General features: G+C 37.1%; 1 protein-coding gene across 11 annotated transcripts in view; it reads right to left on the reverse strand.

Annotated features, from left to right (window-relative positions):
* BAZ2B (bromodomain adjacent to zinc finger domain 2B) overlaps window positions 1–26,290 on the reverse strand; it is a 122,063-nt gene that overhangs the window by 5,870 nt on the left and 89,903 nt on the right. For 6 of the 11 annotated variants that reach the window (XM_082285535.1, XM_082285531.1, XM_082285536.1 and 3 more), the window contains 18 exons: window positions 24,781–24,846; window positions 23,991–24,056; window positions 23,267–23,311; window positions 22,995–23,021; window positions 21,741–21,806; window positions 19,155–19,295; window positions 18,150–18,404; window positions 17,156–17,370; window positions 15,678–15,752; window positions 10,363–10,606; window positions 8,673–8,735; window positions 7,305–7,449; window positions 3,994–4,655; window positions 3,205–3,481; window positions 2,891–3,046; window positions 2,279–2,439; window positions 1,076–1,386; window positions 553–688 (listed from right to left, as the gene is read on the reverse strand). In XM_082285535.1, coding sequence (XP_082141661.1) covers window positions 553–688; window positions 1,076–1,386; window positions 2,279–2,439; window positions 2,891–3,046; window positions 3,205–3,481; window positions 3,994–4,655; window positions 7,305–7,449; window positions 8,673–8,735; window positions 10,363–10,606; window positions 15,678–15,752; window positions 17,156–17,370; window positions 18,150–18,404; window positions 19,155–19,295; window positions 21,741–21,806; window positions 22,995–23,021; window positions 23,267–23,311; window positions 23,991–24,056; window positions 24,781–24,846 — 3,111 coding nt within the window. The remainder of the gene's footprint in view (window positions 1–552; window positions 689–1,075; window positions 1,387–2,278; window positions 2,440–2,890; window positions 3,047–3,204; window positions 3,482–3,993; window positions 4,656–7,304; window positions 7,450–8,672; window positions 8,736–10,362; window positions 10,607–15,677; window positions 15,753–17,155; window positions 17,371–18,149; window positions 18,405–19,154; window positions 19,296–21,740; window positions 21,807–22,994; window positions 23,022–23,266; window positions 23,312–23,990; window positions 24,057–24,780; window positions 24,847–26,290) is intronic. The other 5 variants (XM_082285540.1, XM_082285539.1, XM_082285532.1 and 2 more) reach the window with 3 other exon arrangements.

Below are 26,290 nucleotides of genomic sequence, written 5' to 3' on the forward strand. Positions count from 1 at the left end.
TTTTTATATATGTAGTTAACACAGATTGACTTGCTAAGCGTACAAGGAAATGGATGGATATATTTCAACCTGTCTGCTCACACACTTGCCTAGTTTGTATGTTCAGTTGTGAGAACTCTGCATGCAAAGAAGCCACGTATTTGGAGCATCTCAACTTTCTGAAAAATGAAATCCTTAATGAAGGATATATGATGTTGAACCTCCATAAAACTTGTGTCACAGATGAGACACAAGATTTTCCACTAGAAAGTGTATCTTCCATCAGATGGAGCAAGAAATTACTCTCTTTTACCTTGATGTCATCATCAAAGAATAATTACCATCTTTAATAACGTAATCATTTAAAGAGTTTTTTATCTGAGCAAGTTCAGGATGCTGAATTTGGCAAGCAAGGGACAGTCTTTTCCATTAGGCTTACTCATCTGTGCACAATGTACAGTTTAACTGTGTGAGGTTTTATGTGAAGTAGTAAGAAATGCATTATTCACCATGACAATTTAAAATGCCTAAAGTCGGAAAATGGGATATAGCAAAAACAGTTTAGATACTTACAACTTTCATAATGGATTTTTCCCATGCTATTGATTTCTGTAACTGCTGAATGCACAGAGCTACCTGGGCAGCACTGCGCGCTTCTGACAATGCCCTTCTCCACACCCTTAGCCCTGGAGCAATATCCTCTTCAGTTCTGCATTAAAATACAGGGAAATTAAATAGGTCAACACCCATGTTTGCTCATGTTTAAATGTGGAACAATCATTATCACATTGAAAGCCAAGCAATGACAAAACGTACACAGCCAATAAGTATAAGGTTTAAGCAACTAAATTTCATGTAGTGCACAGACTGTGGCTACGTGCCTCAAAGCTTAGTCACAACCAGTTAAATGTAAGATAACTTTGCAAGATTATTAACAAACATAACAAAAAAAATCTTTACAAAGCACCATGCAGAATAACATGATCCATATGGATCACAGACATACAAGAAAGTACATAGATAACAGGCAATAAGAAAATAGGCTCCAATTAGCAAAGAAGCACAATAATTTTTCAAGTTAATCTCAATAACCTACCCGTCACCATCACCACTAATAGATGGTGCAGGAGCAGGGACAGTAACTGTGCCCACATTATCCAGTTTGATCTGAATGGTGGTACTTAAGGGGCTCTTCAGATACCTTCGCTCTATGTTCCGCTCCAAGTCAGCGAGCCTGGTTACAGCTATATCTAGAGGGTTGTCACTCCTCCGCTCTAGAGAGCTGGCATTGCCTTCTCCGCCTCCAGCACAATCTCCATCGTGCTTCTTGTGCAATCTAGTAATTGACTTATGTTCACGATATACCAAGTCGTCTCTCTCTGATGCAGGTTCAGGACACAGCCAACCCTATGTCAATAGAAAGGTTTGTGCATTTATTGGTTGCTGTTAACTCAGTGTGTAAACAGAGGAACTGTTCTACGGAATCAAACTAAGTAATTGAAGCGTTGTTTCCAGTAGATCTTGGTTACTTGTAATCCATCTGTAAAGACATTTTCCAAAATATCCAGAGAACTAAAATAATTAATCAAGAAATACAAGCATTACCAGACTTTCTGAAGGGACCTTTCTGCAACAGTGTGCATTCATATCCCCTTGTGAATATCCTGTTCTATTGGCCAAAACATCAGAACAGGTCTATCTGTTTAGCAGGCTCAGGAGACAGTATCAGGACACAGGAAAATAACATTCATCTCATGCCAAAAACTAGATCCCAAACAGTGCACCTGTACTATAACCAAACACATGCAATTTGATAACCTTATACCCAACACTGGAAAAATTCCAAAATCCAGAGAATTCTTAACTCTACCACACTCACATCTTCTCCATGTCTGCACAATATTCAAGCAAATTATTCTGATGCACCTGTAGGCATTTCTGAAAGCATTAACAGCAACAACCACACAAACCAGGCAGAACTGTGGCAAACCCCCTGAGAGTTAAGCAGTCTATATGAAATACAATCTTTGCATTCAGAAAAGGTTAACAAAACGTGCACCAAACTGCACTGTAGGAGAACACTCTCCAGGAACTGCCATTCTGAGCATCTTCAGCTGAAGACTGAACTGCAATAAAATGTTTCAAACACGAATCTCCAGGATACTGCACAGTGTATTTGTTTCATTTGTAGGCAATTAAGATGGAGTAAGAAGGCACTTACCAACACACAAGGATTGCTATCTGCTTTAAATTCTTACCACTTGTTTTAAAGAGACATTTTACTGAAAGTTGGTTTTACCTTAACTTGTAAACTAGCTGATGCAACTCTCCTCTCTAGATCTTCCACCTGCTGAAGAATAGCAAGATCCATCTCCATAGCTTGTTCTTCTACTGACCAGTTTTCCACAACATCCCGAGTTACCTGGTTATCTTCATTTTCATTGATATCAATAATTGCAACTGTATTTGAGAATCACATTTTTATTATTTTAATTAGCATTACAACTGCACTGGTAAATTCAAGCTGATTTATCTGTCACTCCAGTTAAATGCTGAAGAACTGTTGTAAAAGTATATTATTCTTAAAATACCCAGTATGGACAACAAATTCTGTATGCTTTCAAACTTGCAATTTAAAGGCAAGAAGGGGAAGGAGAGGCCGAGTGTTACAAAGATGGAAAGAGCTTCAGAAGGTTACTTATATCACTAGAACTATTTATATTAAATGGCATTTCTCCAATCCAGTAACTTTCCAGAACAAGGCTGGTGAAAAGGCAACTACAGATAAGGAGACATTTACCTTTTTTGTCCAACCATTACTTTAACTCTCCTGCTAAACACATCTCAAAGAGCTCTATGCCAGTTATCTGGTGCCCCAACACCATGTGTAACATAAATATCAACTACATACCATCCTTGTTTTTGATGCAGGCCAGAGTGATATAATCCATGTGTTTCTGTATTTGCTTCTGTAAGGCCTTTTCTCTTATTCCCCTGAGATGCAGCACTTTAAGCAAAGATTTTAGGTCCTCTGGATCAGTAATCCTCCACCACCCATACTGCATTTCTAAATCAAGACAAGCATATAAACACTTTGCAGGTGCTTTTTTTATGTGATCACACATGATCAGATTAGAAAATCAATAGGCAAATCATTTAAAAAAATAATGGTAACATCATAGAGGCACTGCAGAAATTATCATCATATTGTTGCATTACACTTACCTTCTGGTATAGGCTTTGGGTTAGGATAATCTACAGGTTTGGCTACTTCAGCTGCTGTAGAAGGGGCAGAAGCTATTTTTTCAGCTTGTAGTGCTGGTGATTCACTTTTACTTGCAGGAACACTAGATGCCAAGAATGAGTTACCATTCACTTCTGATAATCCCAACCCTGATCCAAGGGCAGGTAAAGGAGATGGAAATGGAACATTTGAAGTAAGAACTCCTGTAGGCCATCCACAAAACTGAAGTCCCATTATAGGTAGTCCTGTCTTCATCTGCTACAGAGCACAACTACCATTACTATAACCAAGAAACCTGAACTATGATAAGGATGCTATTTGTCAAACAATAATCAAAACACAAAGAAAGCCTTTACTCAGTACTTCAATTAGTTTCAGAAAAACTAATATAACACTGACATGTAATACTTCTTATTAGGGCCCAGTTACTGCTAAAAAACAATAGTTTTCAGAAGTAGGGTTTGGTGTGTTACACTTCCAAAAACTAGTTTTTATTTACTTGCTTCTCATTTAATACCAGCAGCCAACACCCTAAAAGCCAAATTAAGCTACCGAAATACACATACAAAATATCATACATTGGCTTACTTGACACATTGTAACCTAGCATTATAAAACTTCTGTAGTCAGTTACAAACATTTAGAAATAGAAAAAAAGATAAAGAAATGCAGATATAATGATCACAGGTCTGTGAAATAATTTGTCTAAAGAGACATCCTGCCCAAGTAAGCTCTGCAAATTCAAGCTATTCAAAAATTAATTTCTTTACCTGCAGTGGTGACAATGCAAAAGGACTTAATCCCATAGGGCTCTGTGCAGAGGTCGAGCCCAGAAGAGGAGATGGAACAGGTGACGGTGACTTTGATGGTGGATGTGACTGAGGAGTGAGCGGAGCTGTACCAGCTGCTGTGTCCACGTGGGTCACCGAGGTGTCATCGCAGGGCACCCGTGGTAACAGGCTGAACCACTGCCTGCTCTTCTCAGTAAGAGTCTTTAACAACTGATCATTTGGAATTAGTGGAGAACTGTAAAACTTTCCTGTCCCACTTGCATTAGGACTGAAAAGACTATTAGAATCAGACTTCTCAATGGAGCTTTGTGATGCAGGGGGCTGCAAACTGCAGAGAGAGTTTTTAGAGTTACTTGGGTAAGATAACGTGCAGCCATTTGCTGCACTGCCATTAGGTTTTGGAGATATAGTGTCAGACTCAGGTGGCATTTTTGCTACCTCTAACAATTTACTTAATTTTGAAAATGATCCAGGCTTTTGTAAAAACAGGTTAGTACTGTCCTTTTCTTTCAAATTTTCCTTTTGCTCATAGTGAGTTGTAGCTAAACAATGTAATTTTTCTTCTGTTTCAAATTCTTCTTTGATATGCATACTTTCTTCCTTTTTTAACTTCTCTTTTTCTTTTGCAATTTCTTCTAGACCTAACAAGGTACAAGAAGCAGACATATATTTACCTATAACAGATCAACTATTTTACAAAGTTTTTATAATCATAGTTTAAATTAAAAATGACTTCATTTTTGGCTGAACATATGTTAGATTCCCATGTCTTAGCCACTGTTGTTAATGAAATCCCTTCTCACTTTACAGTGCACTGTGCAGAGGGAAACAAGTTTCTAGGGATACACAGTTAAACACTACTAAACACCTCAAGGAAAAATCACCTCGACATGGCTAACAGGCTACCAGATTCACACATCTGAAGCAGTATGCCAGTGCCAAGTCTCTGAAAGGGACAAAATTTTGCCAGCTTTCTTTTTGCAAGACTCCGCATGGCTCATTGAAAAGCCCCTCTGGTGGTATCAAGGGAGTCCAGCGTTGACAGCCTGAAGTTTATTTTTGCAACTGATCGTTTCATTAAGCACACATCCAACTACAAAATGGAGAACCAAAATTCCTGTTACAAAATCAAATCTTCCCCAAACACTGAGATAACATTAAACATTTTACTTCTTTTAACACAAATCATTAACAACTTTGACTGGTAAACAATGTTAACAGTCTGTGAAGTTTAATACTCTTTCAAGAGCCACCCTACATGATGATTGGACCTCTCCATACAACTAAGCAGACAGCTAACATCCAAGCAATTTAAAGTACAGCAAGCAGAAGGTGATTAAAAAAAGAAGTTTCTTCAAACATAGGAGGTGCAAAAGATCTGAAGATCTACCTTTTACAAAAAGAAAAACCTTTTTTTTTGTCTTCTTTGGTCTACTAGTCTTTCTTAACCATTTCTCTTCTACCTTTATACTGACTGCCAACTTAGACAAAGAGTAAGTATAAAATGCTTATAAATAAAGAACTGTTAGCATAAGGGGAAGGAGGTAGAAAATCCAACTCCTTATTTTATGCTCATCAGATACTGCAGTCAAAAATAAACACATGGCTTACAGTTCATGGCAGGCACATCTATAAATGTTTACTTGATCCTGAAAAACCGTCATTTCTACAAAGAAAAGTACATTCCTTCCTATTAAAACTTCAAAATGCGTTTACACATTTTGGTGTAAACACAAAGCCAATGTACAGTTACAGTCTGTATCAAGATATAAATAATTTAAGTATCAGCATAAGCATGAAAACGGCTGCACGAAAGGGATAGAGAAGAATTGTTTAAATGGACAGATCATTCAACACTTTGTGTCTCCTATTTCCAAGGTTTAGGTAAAGGAATTAGAAACAGATAAACTGCAGAATTTACAGAAAGAGGGCAAACTAAGAGCTATGGGGAAGAGGAGGTAGGGGAGAATTTAAGAACACAACTGTTTTCCTTTTCAGGGAGATGAAACTTTCACTAAGACAACATTAAAAATAGAGGTTTGCCCTACAGCTCTTGGCTAAAACTTTTGTGTGGGTTTGTTTGTGTGGGGTTTTTTACTATTTTAAGACAGGTAAGTGTATGTCAATTATTTTCTTTGTGTACCACTTCCAAAGCATTTGGGGATTCATCTGGTTAAAATATAATGAAATACAGCAAACCAAGGAAATGCAAAGAGCACCTTCTGGATGCAGCTACTCATGAGCAAAGCAGTTCCTAACATAGAGCATAAGTTAATGCAGAGCAGGAGACAGAGAAGGAAGTACTTTTTATGCTACCCATTTCAGAAAGATAACTTGATGATCAAGATTACATATGGGGAAGTTCTGTGGCTTATTTTTGGGCCCAAAACCAGGCTCAAATTTCCTACTATGCCATACAGTAACAGTTAATTAAACAGCTCTCTAGAATGATGCCATTCTCATGAGATCATGCAATTCTGGTGCGCATCAGAATTTTTTTGGTTACTTTTTGAGGGGAAAAATGTGAAAGTAATGATGTTTTGGTTCATCTATATGAAAATTAGAAAAGGTTTTTCTGTGCCCAAAATGAAGGTTTATGTTTAAAAATTCTAATACCAACAAAGAAGTCAGATTAATACACAATTTCTGCATCTATCCAATTTAAAGTGTGTGAAAAAATCAACCACAGTTAATATACAACTGTCACAACCCCAAAATTACATTTTAGTCTTGGCAAAGTAATTTCAGCAAATGCTGGTTAAAGAAAGATCAACTGGTAAAATACAGACACTGAATCAGGTGGTTGATTAGAAAACAAGGTACTTCACTGCATGAAAATAATTGTCATATTTTTGCAGACATCTATCATAACTTCATGCACAGAACAATCTGTGCATTTGCAGAAAATGTAACAACCGAGAATGAAAATTTTTTTCTGCATTCTATGGCCCTCTTAATTTTCATACACAGAGGTCACTGGCATAGGGAAAGCTGAAACAGTTCAGAAAAAGTAAAAAAAACTTTGCAAGTAGGTAAATGTGAAAATGCATAACATGTAGAAGTGTAACAGCTGAAAACTTCCAAAATACCAATCCTCATTTTGAAAGGTATTACCTGCTCTTTCCTAACCAGAAAGAGATATCAGAGAAACACATGAGTGGAGAGGTCTATTGACAGCAGTCTGTTGAGCATCTGGTTGAGGGTGAAGACCTTGCTGCACAATGCCAGCACCTCTGGAGATGGGCAGCATGTCTTGGCCTTATGTGTCACCATTACTTTATGGCTCTTACCTTCACCACTTTCCATGCCTTCTACAAAAATACCACCACACTGGGGCAGAATCCAGTACCGGCGCCTGTAACGATCCTGACCAAACATCATGGAACGCAAACAGTGCGAAGCTTCAAATAATTTCTTTCTGTACTGGCTTTGTTGCTATTTAAAAAAGGGAAAGCATTATAAATCAGTGGGGGGGAAAAAAAATCTCATTATTACAGAAAACATCTGGCTGCCAGACTGAAAGAAGTTCAAAGGGCAGACAAGGATGTCCTCTCAGAGATTCGGGATAGTGGTGTGTCTGTGTGTTGTGCTGTTCTAATCACAACTGCTGCCTTGATTTTACTTAAAAAGCTTCCTTTAAAAAAAAAATCATTTAAAGTACTCCATGGCTCAGCCTAAGTTTATCAGTTTTCCTCTAAAAACACACTGCAGTGGTGAACCCTGTCTTTTTAACCCTGACTCTCAAAAAGCAGTGGATCAAAGATTTCATTGCATGAGAACAGCTGAAATCCTAACAGTTAAACAGCATCAGGAAATGGTAAACAGAGGCCCAAAGACAGATGATAGTGCAACTGCTGATGGGAGAGTAACAAGATATTTTAGCTGTTCATAAAAGAATGAGAACAACAATTCACAAAAATAAATTCTGTCTTTGAACATAACACAGCTCTTTGAGGGGGGCCAACAAGAACTTCAGTTTGTTTATTCAGTTCTTGCTCTGCTAAATTTGACACTGCTGGGAGTCAGGTGGAATCCTGGACTGCTAATTTACTGCAATTTGGAACATGAGAGAAACCAACACACAAAGTCTTAAATGACAGATTTTCTAATAGGAACAATAAAAACATGGGCCATGAGTACCCCCGATTACAGCATTACATCTTTCTCATTTACACTTCTCTTCCTATTCTACTGCTGCTTCTTTCAAAATGTGAAGCCCAGACAGCTCTGTATTAGCTTGGAGCACAACTGCAGAAATCAGCATGCAAAGGAGGGCATGAGAACCACAATCCGTTGTATAACTGAAGCCATTGCTTCTCATATACAGAATTTGTCATCACTTTCTAAGATCAACAAACAGGAATATATCAAGTAGATCTGGATAAAGATTACATTACTTTTTAGTCTCAGAAGTGGAAATATATTATCAACTATTATTATTAACTGCCTTTTGAGTGACATCCACTTAGGGCCAACCAGACTGAACTCAAAATTCAGGTGTCATGAATTGGAGCATCATTCATACTTTCACAAAACTAGAGTAGATACTTATTTCAATTTATATTAAGTTGGAGCATTGAAAATTATGTTTAATATACTAACTCCTGACATCCAGTAACAACATTTGTAGAAAAAAAAAGACTAATGGTCTCTCTCACCTTTGTCAGTTTCTCAATCTGCTTCTCTAGTTCTTCAACACTTGCTGTCTGGTCCCCATCATCCTGTAATCACCAAATCTACTGTCACACCAAATTTATTTCAGGATAAAATCATAATACTATGTCTTATCATTATTACAGGAAAAAGATGTAACAGAAAACGAGAGGAAAATACTAAAGAGAACAAAAAGTTCAAATTGTGTGCTTGTGCAATATATTTCACTAGCAACAACATAACTGAAATGAGGATACACCTTGAATTTTTTCAAACCACCCCAGATGTGGACAAAGGAGAAAGCTCATGGCCAATTGTTTGCTGAAAACTGGAAGTAACTCAGTTTGTGCATGAACATAACACTGTAGAATTTAATCTTCATTTCTATGAAGCTTTTTAGATAGTCAAGATAATTTTAAGTGTTTCTCATGCATTAAATAATGGCATGTGTTAAAATTTTATCAGTAAGTCTTTGGTCAGTCCACATTTGTATTTTATTTCAATGTCTACATGAAATTGTAGAGCCAATTTAAATTACAACTCTGCTATAAAAGTTACAGCATCAATCCTGCTGATTTTTGAAGAGAAATGCACTCATGATGAAGTCCGTGGTTGCCTTCTTCTTGACTGTTTAAAAATGAGATTCTTTTCCATGAGAAGAGTTTTAATTTAGTTGAAGAAAATCTTTGGAGATAACAGTAAATTTCCAAAAGAATATGGCCAAAATCATCTGCACCATAAGATACAAGTCTTGTATTACTTGGCTCTGTAAAAGTGTATCAGAATGAAGCCTTCTGAAAAACCACACAGAACACAAATGCAATGGATCTTCTGGTAGATCAGAAAATGAATTTCTGTCCAGTTACTGGAATTTTGTCTGTGAAGCACCCAGTGCACCAACACAGGAGATTATACAAGAGGGAAAAGGATTAAGGGATGGATTTGAGATTAGAAATCTAAATACTACTTATTTTTAATTCTGAATTATTTTTAAGAACTCTGGGCTGCTCCTTAAAGGTATTCTCTTAAATTCATACAAATTCTAGTACTTGAAATAAATCCAGAATAACATCACAAAGGGCTATTCCTACTCTAGAAATCAGCTATGTTTCTAATAAAGGGTGTATGCAAAGATCTGAGTTCACATATGTTGGATATATGCACTGTTCAAGCAGTCTTAAAAATCTTCAAACCTTGCATGAATGGATCATTTTCTGGCAAACAGAAAACACCCAGTGCAACACCAAGTGCACTAAAACGTAGTTCTATTGCTTGTGCCTTGTATCAGGTTCCATCCAGTGGAAGCCTGTGCATTTCCATTAAAAATCAGTTCAGCCAGCTAAAAATCATTCAGTGATCCTTCCTGTATTGTATCTGACACTGACTAACAGAATTCACCATCTTGTGATCAAATACAGTCAGGCAGCGACTACCTGGGAGAAGCTGTGAAAAAATACACAGGAAGGTCACTCAAGCTTCACAATAGAGAATGTTAAACATAACTTTACTCTTCTGTTTTTTAGTTAACAAAATAATAAAAACTAATAAAAATTTAAAAACATTGGAGGTAAGTTATTCTTCCCTCCTTTTCATGGCAACATTTTGGGGAAACAGTACCATATTACAGAAAAACAGAAGGAAAACAAGTTTTAGTTTATTGGCAAATAAAATTTCACTATACTAAAAATTCCCTACCTCATCCTCACAAACTTCTGCCTTCTTTCCTTTTTTATCGTCTTTGTCTTCTTCATCCTCATCATCCTCATCTGCCTGATCATCACTGTCATCATCATCATCATCATCATAGTCACTGTCCCCTCCCTTCCGCCGGCGCTTGCGGCCAGGTGCGGGTGTCTCCAAGGAATGGGGTTCCTCGCCTCCGTCCCCACTGCCTGCAGCATCTCTTTTACCAGTTTTCTTGGCATGAATGATTCTAAGCCTTAGAACACATGAGAAAGGGAGAAATTATGGATTATGTCTGTAGCATAAACATACCTCTCCTCCTATGAGATTGAAAGAAAATCATAGATGTCAGATTTAAAGTAGAGCTTCTGTTCTATCATGACACTGTATTTTCTCAAGATTCATTGTCACTAGTCAACAAGAAAAACTGAGGTTATAAAACCCCTTACGACTCTTGGTTCCGTTCTGAATAGACTTTGTTTCTCGCAGGTCAATTTTATTGTGTAACTGTCCAGAAGAAATGAAACACCGGAGGGATTTTGAGAAGTCAGGAAAGACGATACAGAAGAAAAAAGATAAAGAAGTTGAAATGGTTCTATTTAATGCATTTAAGAACTTGATGACAAAATACCTGTGTCTGAGGGAGTGGGGGGAAAGGCAAAAATCCTCACTTGGAAGTACGAAATTATATACATTGCATGGCAATGGCAATGTTGGTTTAATTTTCTCTCTTTTTTTTTTTCCCGATTTTTGTGAACTTTAAATATTATTTGACTTTAGGCCTTTAGCTGATCTTTTTATTCTAGATATACTTATTTTCTGGGGAATTTTAGTTACCTTAATCACTAAAGATTAATCAAACTGTCAATTTTCCTTTTATGAAAGAAAAGGGAAACTTACATACCAGTTATTATGGTTGTAGTAGACCTCCTTCTTCTATAAAACCCCTATAAGACAAGATTCCACACAGCAAAAATTACAGTTCCACCTATCAGGGAGCTTGCAGGCAAACATGCTGAACCACAGGAGGTGTAAATAGCCAGGCTGAACCAGTCACTTATCACGCAGACCAAAAACGCAACTGACTTAGAAGAGATTCATAAACGTGTAGAAAAGACAAAGATTTTGTAAGAGATGACTGAAGAAGGTAGGATGGGAAAAGCAGAACGGTAACGACAAACACAATTACCAGGACGTAATTTTTCCTTGTCGTACTCCTCTCTCTTCCCATCCTACAGAACAATATTCCATACAGCAAGTGGCTACAAGTACAATGAGTGCTGTCCAAGTACTGGCTCCAGGGAATACTGACAAATCTATTAGCCTTCTAAAATGCCGATAACCAGAGCCAGTCCTCAACAGCACAGACTGAAATGAAGGTGTCACTGTTCAACTGGGAGCAGCACTTCTTTTAGAAAAAGACTGTTAGCCAAGAAATCATCAAGGGGACTTGAAAACTGCTGGGCTTTGGGTTTGTCGTTTTGGTTTGGGTTGGGTTTTTATGCACTGGTTAATCCACTGGAGAATTTATAAAGTTTTATACATTTATTTTTCCAAATCAAGTGGATGTTTACCTGTTTTAGTGATTTAAAATACCTTTTTAAAAAAAAAAAAAAATCTCAGGCCTCTCAGTGAATTTAGAAGCAAATAACATTTTCATGTGTGGTGCAAAAACCCTTAGTGTCACTGAGCATCAATACCACTCAGGCGATTGAACTAAGTTTTTGTAGAAAACTGATTTCCTTTTTACAAGGATAACTTCAAGCCATCAAACCCTCTTCGTGTGGACTGGAAATTCCTGCCCATACACAGGAATTAACTACCAAAATCACTAGTCAATGACTGGATTAACTGCTGCAGCACTGGACAAATTTAGAGACAATTTACACTAAGATATAAAGACAATTCAGTTATAAAACTGGCAAGTGAATGTTCAATGACGTGCCAACACCTCTTTCATATACCAAAGGGGAGTGAGAAGAAACAAAAAAGGCTACCTGTATTGAAAGCAAAACTAAAGATGTAATGCTGTCAAGCATTAAAGGAAGCTTCCACGATACTGCAAATTATCAAGGATGCAAATGAACCAAAGATGCTCTCCTTTGGTAGCACCACAAGCATAAGAAAGCAGCAGTCCGTACCCAAAGCAGAGGCAGAAACCAATGCCAGTGTAACTTTTAAAATGCTTGGTTATTTCAAGAAGCAGCATAATTTTTCTGTTGCTACCTACACATGGTTCACTAAGAGAAGAAAACCCTCACTTAGGAAACTGTTCTTTCTCACCTTCAGGTATGGACCAAACCAGCATCTGCAACTGCTGAGAGAATTATAAAGTCTACTGTCCTATAATAAGAGTAGGTGGCCCATCAGAGAACCATATGACTGACTTAAGCCTGCTCTAATCTGATCTATAATGTTTACTAAATCACAGAAGGAAAATTCACCTTCTGACTTAGCTTTCATGCCTTCCCCATAATTTCTGCATGTAAGTAATAGGTAGTACCAAGGCAAAGAAATTCTGAACATTTTACTTTTAATATACTTTTAACATATTTCACCTTGCATCTCAAAAAATGGAAGTTTTGCAAATCAGCATTAGCATCTCCTACCCAAACTCAGGGTGTAATTTCTCCCTTTAGTGACGCTGCTTTTCATATACCATCATCATTTACAGTTGAAATGGTTTCATTCAACAGAAATTAACTTAGAGCATACCATAACACTGGCATGTTAAAAGAACATTGCTGCACAAGTGAAAAACTTGTTTCAAGTCTTGTAAAAAACCAAATTATGACCTAATTCTTTAAGAGGATGTATTTAATTTTTCTTCTGTTTTATATTGATCTGGCTACAAAAGAGATGCCAAAGAGAAGACATGTAATGGAAAAGGAGATGCTGAGACTTTGATTATCTAGTTTAAAAAAAAAAAATCACAGAATCATCTCAGGTGAGACAGTCTTCTGACCACAGCTGCCACACAGAAAGCACAAAGAAAGATCAATTGACTGTATGAGATAGGTGCCTTTACAAAGAAAGGGATTAGTAGCAAGATTCACATCTAAATGTGATAAAGAAGGAATTAGATGCAACCTCTCATTAACCATCAGCTAAGCAGAAACAGTCCAGGCAATTCAGAATTCAATTTCTAACCACATATATTACACTTATTAAGGTCCTTGAGGGAAGGAGGAGAAGGGAAGAGCAGGGAGAGGGAAAGCATCCCTTAAAACAAAATACAGTGATTCCCTTTTCCAACCTGGGATTTTATTGTTGCTTATTTGTATCCCTCAAGCACAGGCTTTTGTATTTATTTTTGCCCTCCTCCCCAGCTGAGAAGCTTATGTCATTAAAAAGTGAAAACTTAAGCACAAAAAATATCCCTAATCGAACATATCTGATGCAGATAGAATCTTTTCTCATCCTACTTGAATATACTTCCAGGCAGCCTGGACACAGAGGTTTGAAGATTAACATCTGCAAACACTGGCAAGCCAGGCTGAGATCAAATAAACCCATTCCTCAGCCTCCATTATTCATCCCCTACAAGAGGGACATGTGCTGAGGGGCACATAAAGGTCTGTAGGCATGTGAAAAGAGGCCACAGCTGCTGATCACACAGTGAGTACTTGACTAACCAGGTATTCCCATGCAAAACTGTTTGGGACTGTGATGCTTAAAAATTAGACCAAGATGTGAATGGATGGGGAAGGTAACGTGCTAGAATGAAGTGTGGAAGTAGAAAAAAATAGCAAAAAGAAGACTGAGGTTTAGGGATTTCTTTTCAGAGAAGCCCCAGAACAGCTGTAGGGGTTTATGGAAAACACAATTGACATAATAAAGAAGAAAACATTGTTTAAAACTGATAAAAGAAGGCTCTTCTAAAACCTTCTTGGAGTTCATCAGAAAAACAGTGGAAAATTCAAAAATTTTGAATCAAAGATGAAAGAGATGAATCACGCCCAGTGAATTCAAAGAAGCAGAAGAGCAACAGTTCTGAGCTTTGCTGCAATACTTGCACTCAAAAATAGGGAGAGCACTACTGGAACCTGAAATCCACGCATGATGGAAAAAAACCAAGAAATGATTGTAGCAAGCAGGAGGAGCTTGGAACTTCAGGGTATTATGCTCACTATTTGAAAGGAAAGAAATTAGAGATTATAAGGAAAAGAGAAGATCCTACATCTACAAGTACTTACAGTTTGATGGAGGGAGAGAAAGACTAAGCAGGCCCTAAGAAGACAAGGACAGGGAAGGGTCCCATTTTGCTGATGGTAACTTGTGGCTACATCAGAACTTCAAAAAAACTTTTGAAACTATATCCCATCAAGAGGATACAGATGAAGACAGAAAAAAAGTATCTGGGTTATCCTAAAGGATAAAATACATTAACTCTGTGCAGACTGGGATTTGCAGTATTAGTAGAGAATTTCTTTTTACTGGTCTAATTTTTTCCTCTACCTCCCTCTTGTCCTTCTTCTTTACTTCTCTCCTTCTTCCTTCTGAGATACATTAAAGGGAAAAAATGGAGACATAAGATTAGAAACACAAGTACCTAAAGCAAGGACTAAGAAAGGATTTACCATTCCTAGCAAGAGGTAAAGATGACAAAGAAAAAAAAAAAAAGCAGAGTCTGGCAATGCATTTTTACCGCCTGTGATTCATTAACTTTATGCCGTCCAGCTTCCTGATGGTTGGAGCCAGTATGCTTGCTGTATGGAATTTTGTCTTGTAGGATGGGAGAACAGTGAATATGAAACTGACAACCCTTAAGAAATTCCAATTTTACCTTAAATAGAAATATAAAAAATATCTCAAAGTTTGCATTCTACATATGATCCCCAGCTACAGGGAACAACGTGACACTGACAGATGAGAAACACTAAGATAACATAAATTAGCAAAATTCGATTGGCAATTGCTGTATGAAAAATCACGTTGTCTTAAAATGCCTTTCAGAACGAACACTGGGAATTATGGTAGGCTCAAATAAACTTTTGATTGTCAATAGCAATTTTACGGCTCCTTTAATATTCCTCTTAAAAAGTTTTTACTTTCCTCCAAAGAGTACAAAATAGACTTGACTTTGCTCCAATTCTGAGGGACACTAACCCTCTGAATCTCATGCATCTTTAACAGATGTAAAAGACTGGTGTTGCAACATTCTAAATCCACATCTGCCTTAATTAAGCAGTTTGATTACTAATTTCTTGGTAAACCTGTAACTTCATCAACTGATTTTGTGCTTAGAGCCAATTCCCTATACAGCAGCGTACATGAACAAAGGCAAAAAAGCAATATATTGTAATATTTAAGGAAATGAAACTTACTTCCGAAGTTTGCCTTCAACCATCCATTTATCTCGCCTTAAGTTTGACATATAATCAATGTTTTTATCAATTTCACTGTCAAAGATGAAAATAATCCATTAACTGTGAACTTACGTATCTTTTTCTGACAGACATTTATATATAAACACTTTCCCCTCAAATAACTGTCTTGGAGAAATCATTAAAATTCAAAATAAATCATTTTCAAGTTGGGAAATGACAATACTAGGAATGCCAATGCAGCATAACTGCTGTACATATGTCAGTCTTTATCCACAGTATCACCTCAGCTTTCTTTCCACAAGAAGCACGGCATTCAACATTTCTTTTTGTAGCTCTAGTTCAGTGTCAAGCTTCCAAATGTCTTTGCCACAAAGCATGTAGCCCTGTGCTGAAAAAACAGTTACCACTGGTACATCTGAGGTATTCTGCCTAGGATCCCTGGGATCTACAATCCAACATTGACTTTTCACTGAAGAACCAAAAAAGGGGCTTTGGTACAGTCACCATCTGTGAGCCCACTTCCGAGACATCATGACCTCAACAATTCAGCAGATTATAGTTGTTTCTATGATCAAAATATAGAAACTCAAGTTCTGACTGATCATTTTTACAAATAAGACTTCACAGTCATCTGCAACAAGAGGAAGTTTCTTTCTATGATGAATTTGATTGATATGCATGAACTTTCTTGCACAGCTGATGCACAGCACTTGCACTGCCCACTTCTGCTGTTTTTCAACTTTGGAAAACTTGAAGCATCTCTCCCACTCCTGCCTTACACAACCCCAATTAACTTTTGCAGCACAGTGTCCCAAACCCAGCAGAATACACCAGGAAACAAAGCAGCACTCAATCAGGCGATGAAAGACTTTACCACAGGAAGTCAGTCTGTGGAAGAACAGGCACCCTAGAAACTGGCATTTCCTAACTTTTTATTGCACGTTGGTGGGTTTTGACAAGTTGTTGAACATAGGGGGGATTTAAAATTATGAAATGCTATACACTACTGACCACAAATGCAATATACACTTCCTTGAATTATTATGATGATACATCAAGCTTGCAACTCACCTTATGATCCTACTTAAAGTATCTGGACAACAAACATCTTCAAAAACAAAAGGGAAAAAGGGAAAACAGTGTACTGCAGAAGCCTCGAATAACTCTTCTAAATTATTCCCTAGAATACCTAGTAAATTTCTTTGTAATCAACCTCATCTTTTATTCCAAAAATTGTTAGAGAAATTTTGGTTCAAGCTTTGAAAACAAAATTACAGACCAAACATGGAAAAGTTCTATTCTTCCATCATATCAACAGTACATAAAGGTAAAAAGCAGTAACTCAACCAATTTCAGCTTTCATTTAAAGAACATCAGTAGTCCTCCTGTAACAGAACACAGTGAATACAGAGCATTTCTGAACTACAACATTTTTATAATTTTATTTTTACACACCTGTTTGGGAAAAATCTTACCTTACTACACTTTTGCTGCATGCTAACTCATTGACCAGAAAAGCAAGTACTGATGCTTTCTGAGCTGGAGAATGTGCCTGAAAAGCTTTTGTCTTCAAGCTCTCTGTCAGCTCTGTTTGCCCACAGTGAGCCTCCATGAAAATCTGCAGAATCTCAGACACATTATCTCGATTGATACCAACATTCAGTAAGTGCTCCCCAAGAATAGTTTTAGCCTAGAAAGAACAAAGACATTTCAAACAATCATGTTTAAAAAATACTGTTTTCCTTTGTAGGCTGTATTATTGTTTATAGAAGATGGTATGGGTTTGTTTGCATTTTTACATAAGGACTTAAACATGATTATTCTTTGAAACTATGCAAGCAAATGTAAATCTTAAATGCAGTAACAAATCAGAATGTCTTCATCTCTACATTTTTAAAAACAGAGATAACGTTAATAATAATTAAATGGATTACATGTAAAAAGGCATGGTCCAGCTGAAACTTGATGAATGCTGCTTTGTTCAATGATGCTATGTAGAGCTCTAGAGTAGAAGAAAGCTGTATTGGCTTGAAAAAGAAGGCCAGTAAGAAAGAGAGCCATGAATGAATTAGGGTTTTGATTAAGTGACCTAGACACCAGACCTTAGGGAAAGAAGTGGCAAAATTCACTGAGAATATAACATGAGGCTAAGAATGCAATGGAATGGACAGAAAGGAGTTAAAATACATGGCCACCAATGTGACAGTGCCCTACAAAAGGTCCAAATAAAAATGGGATGTGTGTTTGTGTGTAGAGAGAATGCACAGAAGTACATCACTTCTGGAAAATGGAAGGCTGATGGGACACAAAGTTTTGGAGTAACATTAGAATTGTGACACTGAAGAAATGAATTAAGAAAGAGAATGGAAATCCGTAAGATAGAGGTGCCAGAGATGCATTATGAAGAATACATTCATACATACAGAGTGTTTAATATGGATTTTTTCCTTTTTTTTTTTTTCTTTTTACCTTGTATCCTGTACCAAGTCCTGGATCACACACAGCTGCAGAGACAAGTTTCACAAGCAAGTCCTGTACTTCTCCCATGCTGTCCCCTATGTTGAGCAAACCCTCTTGAAGAACACTCAGGGAGGGAACATCTGCGGTCACATCAAAGCCAAGAACTTTACCAAAGTTACGCAGGAACTGCACTACCATGAGACAATCCGAAAATGTGCTTCCATCAAGAACGAGGCCTGGGATGCGAGGCAACTCTGGGAAAGGCTGGAAAGTAAAGAAAAAATGTAAAAGATTCAGCAGCAAATTTCAAAAGAAAACTTTTTTGATACCAGCTGGGAAAACTGATCAACACTTCCTTCTGACCCACAGCACGGCAATGCTGGAAGGTACAGGCGACAGGGAAACTGCACCCCTCATCCATTCAATGCTGAAACATGTTTAACTTTTCACAAATTATAGGAGGGAAGAGATTAAGAAATACTTCCCTTTTTGGACAGGAGACACTGTTAGGATCTATTCTGAGCCAAACTACCGTAAAAGGTGGTGTAAAATTATTTAGGGGAAAAAAGGAAGGGATTTCTCTGGAACAGAGACTTTGAACTCGACTTTTGTCAGGTCCTTAAGGACAAGAACTAAGAACCTGGAAGACTGGGAGAGTAATTTTTTTTGTGCAACAGCTTGTAAGAGTTCTCTAGATGACTATCTAGTTAGTGCCTGTGTACTGAGACATGATGCATTTTCCTGACGTAAAAATAACTTGAATAAAGAATTTTTTTGAAGCAATTGTGCTCTTTGGGAAGCAGGCCTCTTTTAAACAAAAGGCTTTTCATTAACTAAACATATGCTACTGTGTAGTGTCCTAGTATCTTGTATTTGTATATATTTCAAATAGTTCTCTAATTACCTCGATTAAAACTTGAATGCTTTGAGTGTGGCTGCAAGAAAAAAGTTATGGCAGAATTATAAAATACACAAACAAGAAGCAAGAAAGTAAGTTTATGTTGCTGTGATTACCTTCTGGTCTGCTAAGCACATATCTTCATTAGGCTTCTTCAGCTCCTTTGCCATTTCTAATTCCAATCGTCGCTGTTCCAGTTTACGTTCTTTATTTAATCTTTTTTCATCACGTTTCTCTTGCTTTAGCCGCTCTTTTTCCTTAAGACAATTAAAAGGGAAAAAAATAAACCCCACAATTTAAGCTTACAAAGGAACAATCTAAGAACTTTAAAAGCACTATTTCTGTAACCTCAATAATCACCACATCAATCAAAGAATCTGCATTAAAGCAAAGGGGAGGGGAAAACGAGAACAAAATCACTGAATTTGTAAAATTATCTAAGATTCACTTTTTTCTCTCCTGTCCATGCAGACACAGGTTTTAAGTATGTTTGCACTGAGAAACTCTTTGAAGTACCATTTCAGAAAGATGACTGAGTGAAAATATGGCAAAGAATTGCCATGCAAGGCATCTGATTTTGAAGGCTCTGCTTACACACCAGTATCATTAATCTGCACCTGCTACAGCAGAGACCACTCAAGAAATGTCTCCAAACAATACATGGTTTAAAAAGTCCCATAATACATAAACTAGATATGAATACCTTATAAAACACAACTCATCTGTTCAAACACAGGTAGCTTCTGGCCTTGAATTACCATGCACTTTGCATGCAACCTGAAACTGAACAGTCCTTTATGTGTTATCTGCACAACCAGAACATAGGGATCATCAAGTGAGAAGCCAAGCACCTATTATTTGCCTCTTAAACACCCTCCACAGTGGAGTCACACCAATACTACACTAACTCTGTCTGTAACACACCCAGACTGACTCTGAACCTGGAGCTTCCATGGCCTTTCCCATCTCCGGTGCCAGGAGTTCTGCTGCCACATGTTCAACACCAATCCATTGTCCTGATGCCACAATTCCCTACACACCACTGTGCAACCAATATCGAGTGCAAAATGTATGGAATCTGCCACATTCAATGCCATCTCTTCAGGATACAGAACTGTGCATTTAAACAAACACGTATGTGTGTGTGTGAGCCACTACTTAAGAACTTGATACAATACAAAATTGGAGACACTTTATGTGCTTTTCACCTGTGGACACCAAAAGGCTAAAGAACCGAGTCAAGCTGCTTCCCATTGCTCAGAACCACTCCCTACTATTTTGTTAATTTAAGAGGTCATTCTAGTCTCGTCCATTTACTATCACCATATTTTGCAACAATGAGAGTATGGGCAATACTAAGTCAGGGCTCAGATGCATTTGTAGGTCAGTATTAAGCACTGACTTCTCTGTAGAGTTCTAGCAGGCCCCCTGACTTTTTATTCTTCCTTTTCATTCTATACGGAATATAGATTGTATCGTATACCAGACCACTGGTGACACCTGGGGATAAACACTGTGAGTGCACAGAGATCATGACTTCTACTACTACAGTCTTTAGTGGATTTTATGCAAGATCAAGTTTCACATTGGACACAAAGAACATGTTTGGACCAATAAATTTACACTGGCAGAAAAAAAAGCAGTGACATTCAGAACTACCCAGCTGCTTGCTGCTCTACAACTGTGTAAGCATCCTCTGTACTGCCAACACAGGCCCTCTTTATCTATGCTGAGTTCATAAGGGACATCTTGTATGGAAAAATCACAATACACTGAAGCAGCACAAAATCCCCAACTTCATTTTAAAATGGAAAATACTCTCTGATTGGTTTTTTGAAAATGTTTTATTGCTTTTTATCTTAGCCTATGTCAATGTCTCAAGGCCAACTGGCATTTCCTACAACTTGTTTTTGCCAATTTGAAACACTATGACAGAAGAAACAAAAGAAGTATATATGGATATTTACATGGCAACACAGTAATTTACAGTTATTATTAAAACTGTAAACTTTAACTGCAGTAAGTTTCATAATCTATTTTAAGTTTACTTTTATTGGTTGAAATAAACACTGTTCTATTTCTATTAGAGTAAGAATATAATTACAGCACTGGATCAGACTAAGTGACCACTTAGCCAGTGGAATGGGTGCTTAGGGTATCATCTTCCTCTATTTCCTTGCACTGAAGTATTATTCAGTTTTTCTTGGTTTTGGTCAGTCACTTTTATCTGAATTTGTAAATACATTATAGAGAAAAGTTTTAACAATTTCCTTAACAACTACTTGCTATAATGATGCTTATCTTATTTCAATATCTTAGTTATCTGTACTTTGTTTACAAAAGTCTCAGGATACAGACATAAGAAGAGTCTCAGGATACAGAGAAATACATAAAAAGTAAAACAAAAAGTAAGTTAGTAATTATGGGGGTTTTGCATTTTACTTATGTTTCCTCTCAAGAACATCCAAAACTCTCAAAACTGGGCAATTTGTGCCAGTGTTCAACCATCTCCCTCCAAGTAAACCAGTTTTTTTAACATTGAACAGAATTTCCTGTATTTCAATTTGTGCCTAATGGCTCTTGTCCTACTGCTGCAACGTACACATATTAAATTATACATAATGTACAAAGACACAGCTCTTCTACAGATGACTGCAGAATGAAACCATGAAAACTTCAGACTTTTAGAGGTTAATACTCACTTCTGCTTTTTTCCGTGCTTCCATGGCTTTCATAAGCATCATATGTTGTCTTCTCCGTTCTCGTTCCTATTGAAGCAGGTAATATTAGAACAAAACTAAACCACATTTTCAAATCAGTAAAAAAGCAAAGTAACAAACTTAGCATTAATAGACAAGTCACAGTAAATACTAAATATAGGACAAGAATGGCCAAGTCTGTGCATGTTTTAGTTCAGGTTTAGAAAGCAAATACAAGAACAATCAAAAGCAAAAAGGTAAAGCAATGAACATGGAGACAGTGTAAAAAAGAAGCATACAGATTTACTTATGGTCAGTTGTGATGCTCCTTCATAAGCTGGCAGAACAAAAAGCATAATGGTTGGCTGGAACAGGTCAGTTACCTTACATCTGCTATGACGGAACTTGCAATTTACTTCTTCAATAGCCAATTCAGCATAAATTTTAAACTGGTCTTTTTCAAACATTGCAAATATTAACATTTTTGTAACCAAGCAACAAATTAACATGATTAATTTTATCAGCTCTAGATCAGTTTTAATCAAGCCAGTGGTGGTTCATATATGTACGCAACAACACTTGCATTTACTGATGCCTGTCCCTCAGTAAATTATGTCAGTAGCTTCAAACACATTAAGGAGCACTGTTCTAGGGCACCAAGTACAGGGGTTTTGCCTTAACAGCTGTACAGCAAATCTTGGCCCCCTTAAAGGCTATAGGAATTTTATCATCTAATTTGGTGAGGCTAGGATTACATTGTAATGTTTCATTGTATACTTATAACATTATGTATTTACCACCAACTGAAAGCTAATTTCCTCAGTATCTTACAACGGGAAGACATCATCCTGATTTCTAAAACAGGTTAAATCAAATTGTATTTAAAATGTCTAGATTCATTCCCAGTGAATGGGACAAGGCTTGCAAAAATCAACCAAGTGACTACCTGTTAATTTTGCATCAATCCCTGATTTTATATACTAGTCAATTTTTTACTGGGACATCAGTAACATAGATCCCTGGCTAAAAACCACATTTAGTTACTGCCACATTCAATTTATACACATGTTCAAGACATGTCTTTTTTTCCTTAACAGACAAGACAAGCAGATGTATGCAATGCACTGTGCTGTAAAGCCATGCAGCAGTATGTAATATGACAGCAGCCAGTGCTACATTTTATGCATTGCTATGACAACCATATCACAACCAAATCACAATGCGGTGTTAGATGTACAAAAATAAACATACCCATACCATATCTAGTCTATGCCTCTCCAACTCCTGGTAGAAAGAGTTGGCACAACATTATGAAACAGAAATCACAAAGTCATAAAACCACTTTATAAACCCCCAAAAGACCCCAATACCAAAGCAAAGCAAAAAAATCATAAGGCGAAAGAAAATCTGTGCAGGAGTCAAACCCAGAAGTTTAAAAAGGGCATATTTTGAGGATTCCACCCCCCCATATAACTTAAAGTAGTAGCTCACAATTGGCATTGTCTGTTTGGTCAACCAAACATACCAACCTGGTGCTTCAGAAGAACAGCCTGCTGCCTTCTCATCTCTTTCTCCTTCAACAGAAGAACAAAAGTGTATTTAAAACATCAGTCAAAATTTACTTACCAAATTGCACCGTTCTGCCACACTAAAACAGCACATCTGAGTTAAATTCTAACTTCCCTGACCTCCATGAACAGAGCACAGGGAAGTACACAGAGTATACAATGACCGTAAGTCTGGTGAGTTGGGAGTTCCATGTTAGAACATACTTAGAATGCCAAAACAGCAACAGAAGTACATCTCTATACACACACACACACACACACACTATATTTTCCAGTATTTGTAAGAGAGTTCTGTGGTCTTGTATGCATTACAGCCTAGAAAAGACTATGCTTGCTGAGAAACAACATAGTTTTTTGATACAGTATGCTTAAAAGAATATTGTAAATAATGTTACTGCAGGAACATTTTGTTATGCATACCAGGTGTCACATAAGCAAAACTCATGGTAATGCCACATAAAAAAGTACTGTCTCTATGTATTTTTGTGTGTGCGTTACACATACACAAACTCTTCTGCATATGCTTCATGCCTTTTTATACGCCTTTTTATACATGTTATTATACGCTGTCTCTATGTACAGCTTCATCAGTGATGAACAGCATCCCAAATTTACTGCTTTTATACATCAACATACATTATGTACAATAACACAGCTCTTGTTTTTGGAGGTCCTCCAAACTAACCTTTATTCGTTTTTCCGCTTCCAATAATTTGGCGTTTGCTGCTTCTTCCTTCTTTTTCTTTTTTGCCTGTGCATGCAAAACAGGTCACACAACACCACCATCACAACTTGAAAATAATCTGACTAGAAACAAAGTTATGTACCTTTAAAAGTTAAGAACATCATCACTTACTCTGTACATTGCAAGGAATCTCTGATGCAGCTTTCATGATCAATCAATTTACATTTCAGTTACTTTATAAAAATTAAACCAGAATTTCAAGTCCCACTCAAAATTGCTTCACCTGGCTATTTTAAGAAAGCAAGTATACACAGAAACAATATCAATGGCAAAGAGATTACTATTAATTTTTCTGTCAGTGGAGACTTGAAAACTAGCAATCTATCTTTGCTAGTACACTAGCAAACCTGTAGAGTATATTCTAATATAGACAAAGTATTTTTAAACCCACTGCACTTCATACAGAGCAGAGCATTATACTGTTTTAACACCCTGTTACTGCAAACTTGTTCTCTAGCACAGGAATTGCTCTGGTGTTATCTTAAGTACACACAAGACTATTCTGGCAGAAAATTGTGAGCCCGAGTGAATACTTGTAAGATTAGGGATTACAGTTAATGCTGATCTTTAAAGAAAAGTATTTTAAGACACATTTTTGAACTGGCCTTTGGAAGTCCAGGTTGTTAGAGCTGTTATATTTAGTTACATTCCCAACTACATGTGTGACTATTAAAATACAACATTCTTTTAAATGGCAACAGAAAAATTACATTTCAGCCATTATTTTTACCTCTAAAATTTGCTGAGCTCGAAGTTCTTTCTCCATTCTAATTTGCTGGATTCGCTTAATTTTTTCCTACAAGGGTAACAAAGTTATCTCTTTTAAAAATATATATTAAGGAAATTTATTTTTACATTTGAAAAATGACAAAGTTTATACATACTTCTTTGCTATTGAGTTTCACCCATTTTAGTCAACTGTTCCCATAGAACAAGATACGGTTAGAATTTTTACTGGTATTAGATGATGTCTGGTATAACCCTGAAGGAAGCCACACCTAGTTATGCACAGGTGCTCATGTTTAAGCTGTCAAAGTTTGTTTGGTTTTTTTTATCAGCTTCAAGAGGACCAGATTAATGACCAAGTAAGCAACCTAGAGCATTCAAATTCCAGCTCACAATGGTGGAGCTAGTTAGGAATGAACAGAAGACTGAGCTATGCCATGAAATACACAATGTTTTGAAGTGATCTCCCTGAACAAGAAATAGCGAGATCTGTCAAAGCACTGTTTGTGCCTAAGTTCTTGCAGCCTCTCTAAGGCCATTACAGTCCCAAGGGCAGCATGGAGAGCTGAGCTCAGCAAAACCAAAAGCACATGCTCTGTCAGCCAGTAACACTCACCCACATGCCACCTGGGTAACATGTTCAGTTAAGTACCCTTCAGTTTCTCCAGATTTTTAAAGCACTCAGGTAATTGATGCTATTTTTGGAAGCCTTAATATGTAGCTTAGGGGATGGAATTGTATACATGCTGTAACAAAACAAGTAATTGGAACAGGAACAATGGGTAGTACAACACATTTAAGCATGTTTCATATCATGGTGAGAAGAAAATGATCAAGTTATGCACTCCACAGATGGATGCTGGGCAACCATATTCTAATTTTTTCTTTCTCGTGAATTAGTCCCTAAAATCTGAACGCTTATTACATTGATTGAGAAATGTAACCATTGCAAACACTGGGATTATTTCACATTACCTGAGCTGCATAGGTTTGTCTGTTAAATTAGCATTAAAAATTTGCTAGCACGTTATTTAAGATTTTATTATCTCAAAAGAGCTGGTTGAGCCACAGTGACTAGGAAGGACCATTCTGAAGAAATGGAAGAAGGAATTCTGAAGAAAAGGAAGGACCAATCTGAAGACCATCCAGCCGGACTTGCTGTAAAGTTTTAATAGCAAAACCCAGACCATCGAAAAGCCCTGCAAGCTGGGAGGCCTAGATCAGAAGCTTGAAAAGGAGCTCAATGATCTTCTCTGGAATAGCAGATGTTTTCCCAACAGTGAGGATAAATCCCATCTGTACAGAATACATTGTTTTCTTGTGAGCTGGCCTGAGACTCTAGAACACGGACCACTCTAAAATTTTACTCTCTGGGGAACACATAGTGATGCATATACTTTATCAAAAAATAACTAAAACCAAAACCAAGTCCCTAAGAAAAGATAATCTAAAATATTTAACAGCAAAGGAGCAATCACAGATGAGAAAGACATGCAAAATTTTCTGACAAATAG

The sequence above is a fragment of the Coloeus monedula genome (assembly GCF_965178545.1).
Source record: "Coloeus monedula genome assembly, chromosome: 7".
Lineage (NCBI taxonomy): Eukaryota > Metazoa > Chordata > Aves > Passeriformes > Corvidae > Coloeus > Coloeus monedula.